The sequence below is a fragment of the Bison bison genome, unplaced genomic scaffold (assembly GCF_000754665.1).
Source record: "Bison bison bison isolate TAMUID 2011002044 unplaced genomic scaffold, Bison_UMD1.0 scf7180017864167, whole genome shotgun sequence".
Classification (NCBI taxonomy): domain Eukaryota; kingdom Metazoa; phylum Chordata; class Mammalia; order Artiodactyla; family Bovidae; genus Bison; species Bison bison.
This window is the reverse complement of record NW_011494739.1, coordinates 1518566-1524578: the sequence shown is the minus strand read 5'-3', so window position 1 is coordinate 1524578 and position 6013 is coordinate 1518566. Positions and strand designations below refer to the sequence as shown.

Below are 6013 nucleotides of genomic sequence, written 5' to 3'. Positions count from 1 at the left end.
CAAAGCTCACGATTTCCTCTTGACCATCACTCTCCCTATCTTCAAAGTGATAGCTTAAGTCGTATAGATCAACACACTGAAAAATATCACAGTCACCCACTCCCACCTTCCATCAATGTGTAATTCTAGAGTAAAAGGCTGGGTAAAGAAGTCCCCCAAATCTCCAGCATTTCCAGTGGATAAACTCTTTGGTGCTTTTCTTGAAATTTCAAATTATTTCCACAAGTTTTAATCAATTTTTAGTGTTTCTAGTTTGTAGTTTACCTATGCACAGCCTTAATTACTTGAAGTATTCCAACTCTGATCTTTCCATTTGTCCTTCTGCCTTCTCAACAAGTGTTTTGGAATACCAGAGGCATTCCTTGTGTTAGTCCTGCCTCTTGATGGCAGCATAAATGGTGACAATAAAAATTCCAAGTCCTTGTGTTTAGGAGAGTAGTTCTAGGACACCAAAGGCTTTCTTGATAACAGCAGATACCTCAGATGAAAGGATGCATTTTATAAATGCCTTAACATTATCACTCACTGTAGGAAACTGGCTAGCTCAGGTATGAGCTATGAGAACTCCTTTTTACCCCAGTTGCTTGAAGGTTGGAATAGAAGTTATTGAAAAGCTGGCTTCATAGACCCGTTTCCTTAACCAAGCCTTATTCACATACGGACATCCAAGGACTGGGATGATCCCTTAACTAGGGGTGAAAAGGTGGGTCCTTTTGTCCACCTTATTGCTGAAAGCTTTGTCTCCCCCTGTTGGCACAAACATATATTCACACCCTATCTCTTCTCAGAAAGGTCCATGAAAGTACCACATACTTCTACTTCTAATATTTTAAGTCTTTGAAAGGCTGAATCTCTGGTCTTTGGTTTCTGCTAACTGAAATTCACGGTGCCTTATTTCTTTGTGTGTTTTACAATCTGAGGGGCTTCCCTTGTGGCTCAGCAGGTAAAGAACTACCTTCAATGCAGGAAACCTAGGTTCGATTTCTGGGTTGGGAAGATCTCCTGGAGAAGAGAATGGCTACCCCCTCCAATATTCTGGCCTGGAGAATTCCATGGACAGTATAGTCCATGGGGTCACAAAGAGTTGGATATGACTGAGCAACATTCACTTTCCCTCCCTTTTTACAGTTTGGGGCTCTAATCTTTGCATTTTCCTGTATCTGAGTAAATTAGTTGGATAGTGACCTAAAAGACTTCCCAGGTGTTTCAGTGCTTAAAAAAGAAAAAAATCCACCTGCCAATGTAGGAGCCACAGGAGACATGGATTCAACCCTTGGATTGGGAAGATCCCCCAGAGAAGGAAATGGCAACCCAGAATAGGAAAGATATCTTACCATGCAAAACTTAATCTCTCACTATATTTTCCAATGGATGAGAAACACACAAGAGTGGCAGGTGCATGAATTTTAATAAAGGAGTATTGGCAGCAGGTTGAGGATAGTGGACCACTAGCACTCAAGATACTTTTGGCCAGCGATTCTCTCGGCTCCAGTCATTTTTCCCTTCTTTGCCAGAAATGTCTATCCTTACATAGAAAGGGAGGCAGCAGGGTTGATAATTTCTGCAATAGAGGTAGGGCTCTTCAGACTGTCTGCAAGCAGGTCTACAGATTCCCAAGTCACCCATGCATCGAAGCATGTGACGTCTGCCTGGCCAAAAAAAAAAAATACAGATAGTTAATTTCTATTTAGCAGTAACAAATCTGACAAGTCAGGGAGCATAGTGAAAGCATAAAGAGCTAAAACAGTAATAAGTATCATTTCACACCCGTTAAAGTGACCCAAACTCAGACTATTGAAAACAGTAAATGTGGCAAGGAAGTGGAGCAATAGGAAGTCTCACTCATTGATGGTGAGAAAGAAAAATGGTATAGCTTGGTGGTTTCTTACAAAACTAAGCATATTCTTACCCATGTGATCCTACAATTGAACTCCTTGTTCTGTACCCAAAGGACTTGAAACTTTATGTCCAGACAAAAATCTGCACACAGCTTTATTCATAAATGACAACATTTGGAGGCAACCAAGATGCCCTTCAGTAGGTGAGAAGATAAACTAAGACACATCCAGACAATGGGATATTGTTCAGCTCGGAAAAAAAAAAAAAAAAAAAGAGCTATCAAGCTATGAATAGACACAGAGGAAGCTTAAATGCACATCACTAAGTGAAAGAAGCTGAACCAAGAAGCCTACCTACTGTATAATTCCAGTTATGTGACTTTCTGGAAAAGTATATGATTAAAAGGTCATTGGTTGCCAGGGGTTGGAATGGGGGAAGAGATGAGTATGTAGGGCACCGATGATGTCGGGGGTGGTGAAAATAGTCTATGTGATACTATCATAGTGGATTCATGTCAATATACATTTGTCCAAATCCACAGAATGTACAATCCCAAGAGTGAATCTTCATGTGAAATTATGGACTTGGGTGATTATGATGGGTTAATGTAGGTATGTCAATTGTAATAAATGCACAACTCTGGTGGCAGATGTTATAATAGAGGAGCCTTGAATGAGTAAGGGCAGACAGCGTATGGGAAATTTCTGTCCCTTCTTCTCAATTTTGCTGTGAACCTAAAACTGGCTTAAAAAAATAAAACCCGTTTTAGTGAATACCTTAAAATAAATAAAGCTGCTATAAACACTTGTCTATAGGTTTTTGGAACTATATTTTCATTTCTCTGGAATATATGCCCAAGAGTACATTTGCTGTGTGGTATAGTTATTATATATTTAGTTTGTTTTTTTTTTTAAACTGCCAAACTATTTTCTAGAGTGTGGTTGTACCATTTAACATTCACTAAAGTGATGTATAAAAGAATCAGTTTCTCTGCATCATGGCTGGCATTTGGTATTGTCACTATTTTTAATTTTAATTGTTCTGATAGATATGTAAGGAATCTCATTGTGGTCTTAATTTAATTTGCATTTTTCTAATTGCTAGTGATGTTGAGCATCTTTTCATGTGCTCCTTTGCCATCCGTATAACCTCTTTAGTGAAATATCTTTTCACATTTTTCTTCCAATTGAATTGTGTACTTTTTTCTGTCGAGTTTTGAGAGTTGTTTCTATATTCTAGATACAAGTTCTTTGTCACATATGTGGTTTGCAAATATTTCACCCAATTTTTTTTCCAATTTTTAATTTGTCTTTTCATCTGTCCTTTTCATAGGATCTCACAGAATGAAAGTTTTAAATTTTGATTGAATCTATTTTTTTTTTCTTTTATGGATTATGCTCTTCATCTCTAAGAACTCTTCACCTAGCCCTAGGTCCGAACATTTTTCCTGTGTTTTCTTCCAGAAGTTTACATTTTACTTTTAAATCTATGATACACTTTGGGTTAATTTTTGTTTAACTTGTTAGGTTTAGGTTGAGAGCCTTTTTTCTCTGCCTACAGACTTCCAATTGCTCCAGCAATATTTATTGAAAAAGACATTTTCTTCTACTGAATTACTTTTGCACGTTTGTGAAATATCAGTTGGTTGCCCTTGTGTAGGGCTCTTTCTGTTCAATTGAACTGTGTGTCTGTCTCTCCACCATGACCACACAGTCTTGGTTACTTTAGCTATGTAAGTCTTGAAATCTGGTAGAATAATTTCTCCACATTTGTTCTTTGTTTTAGCCATTCTCATTCCTTTGCCAATTTCTCTACAGATGAAATATAGAGCAGACAATCTTATCTATATCCACAATAAACCTTATTGGAATTTTGATAGAAATTGTATAAAACGGATCTATAAATTTAAGGAGAATTTACATCTTTCCTAGCTGAATCTTACAATCTATAATCACAGTGTGTCTTCATTTATTTATATCTTTTTTGATTTTTTATCTACATTCTGTAATTTTCAGTACAATTTCTGTACATGTTTTATTAGATATTCACTTCAGCATCTTATTTTTTGGAGTGATTGTGACTGATGTGTTTTTAATTTCAGTGTTCATATGATCTGTGATAGGACATAGCAATATAACTAATTTTAAAAATTTATTTATTTTTAATTGGAGAATAATTTCTTTACAATGTTATGTTCATTTCTGCCACACATCCACAGGAATCAGCCATAGGTATACACGTGTCCCCTCCCTCTAGAACTTCCCTCCCACCTCCCACACTATCCCACTCCTCTAGGTTGTCTCAGAGCACCATGCTGAGCTCCCTGTGGTATACAGCAACTTCTCATTAGCTATCTGTTTTACAAATGCATGCATGTATGCTAAGTTGCTTCAGTCGTGTCTTACTCTTTGCGACCCTACAGACTGTAGCCCGCCAGGCTCCTCTGTCCATGGGATTCTCTAGGCAAGAATACTGGAGTGGGTTGCCGTGCCCTTCTCCAGGGGCTCTTCCCAACCCAGGGATCAAACTTGCATCTCTTACATCTCCTGCATTGGCAGGTAGATTCTTTTCCACTAGCGCCACCTGGAAAGCCCATTTTACAAATGATAATGTATATGATATTTTACAAATGGTAATGTATATATTACAAATGGTAATGTATATAAAAATGAAGATTAATCCTTTGTCGTTTGCTTCATTTGCAATTATTTTCTCTCATTCTGAGGGTTGACTTTTCATCTTGTTCAGTTTCCTTGGCTGTGCAAAAGCTTTTAAGGTTAATTAGACTCCATTTATGGGCTTCCCTGGTGATTCATATGGTAAAGAATGGCCGCTCTTTTAGTTTGTCCCACCTTCTCCTTCCCTCACTGTGTCCATAAGTCTGTCTCCATGTCTGGGTCTCTATTCCTGCCCTGCAAATAAGTTCATCACTACCATTTTTCTAGATTCCATACATATCTGTTAATATACAATATTTGTTTTCTCTTTCTGACTTACTTCACTCCATACAACAGACTCTAGGTTCATCCACCTCACTGGAACTGATTCAAATTTGTTCTGTTTTATGGTTGATAGTCCACTGTATATATGTACTACAACTTCTTTATCCATTTATCTGTCGATGGACATCTAGTTTGATTCCATATCCTGGCTATTGTAAATAGTGTTGCAATGAACATTGGAATACATATGTATTTTTAAATTGTGGCTTTCTCAGCTGGGTCATATGGTAGTTTTATTCCTAGATTTTTAGGCATCTCCATACTGTTCTCCATAGTGGCTGGATCAATTTACATTCCCATCAACATTGCAGGAGGGTTCCCTTTTCTCCAAATCCTCTCCAGCATGTATTTTTTGTAGATTTTTTTATGATGGGCATTCTGACTGGTGTGAGGTGATGCTTCATTATAGTTTTGCTTTGCATTTCTCTAATAATAAGCTTTGTTGAGCATTTTTTTTCATGTGTTTATTAGCCATCTAGATGTCTTCTTTGGAAAAAATGTCTGTTTAGGTCTTCTGCCCATTTTTTGATTGGATTGTTTGTTTTTCTGACGTTGAGCTGCATGAGCTGCTTATATATTTTGAAGATTAATCCTTTGTCAGCTGTTTCATTTGCAATTATTGTCTCTCATTCTGAGGGTTGTCTTTTCATCTTGTTTACAGTTTCCTTTGCTGTGCAAAAGCTTTTAAGTTTAATTAGGTTCCATTTATGGGCTTCCCTGGTGGCTCATATGATAAAGAATCCACCTATAATGCAGGAGACCCCAGTTCAATCCCTGGGTTGGGAAGACCCTCTGGAGAAGAGAATGGCTACTTACTCTAGTATTCTTGCCTGGAGAATCCTATGAACAGAGGAACCTGGAGGGGTTCCTCTAGCCTATGGGGGATCCCCATAGGCTTTGCAACCTATGGGGTCACAAAGAGTTGGACATGACTGAGCAATTAACACTTTCACTTTCAGGTTCTATTTGTTTATTTTTGCTTTTATCTCTGTTACTCTGGGAGGTGGATCATAGATGACCTTGCTATGATTTATGTTGAAAAGTCTTCTGCCTATGTTTTAATCTAAGAGTTTTATAGTTTCTGGTCTTACATATAGGTCTTTAATCCATTTTGAGCTTATCGTTATGTATGGTGTTAGGACGTGTTCTAATTTCATTCTTCCACATGTAGC

At 37.6% G+C, this 6013-nt stretch overlaps 1 protein-coding gene across 1 annotated transcript; it reads right to left on the bottom strand.

Moving 5' to 3' along the window:
• Nucleotides 1-1038: 1038 nt before the first annotated feature.
• On the bottom strand, nt 1039-2630 carry LOC104989923 (beta-defensin 119). Its single transcript, XM_010841762.1, has one exon. It carries the CDS (start codon nt 1636-1638, stop codon nt 1456-1458), a length of 183 nt encoding a protein of 60 aa, XP_010840064.1. The 5' UTR covers nt 1639-2630; the 3' UTR covers nt 1039-1455.
• Nucleotides 2631-6013: the final 3383 nt, after the last annotated feature.

What these genes read in the sequence shown, in the direction of transcription:
- LOC104989923 (XM_010841762.1), bottom strand. Translation starts at nt 1,638, where the DNA reads ATGCTTCGATGCATGGGTGACTTGGGAATCTGTAGACCTGCTTGCAGA.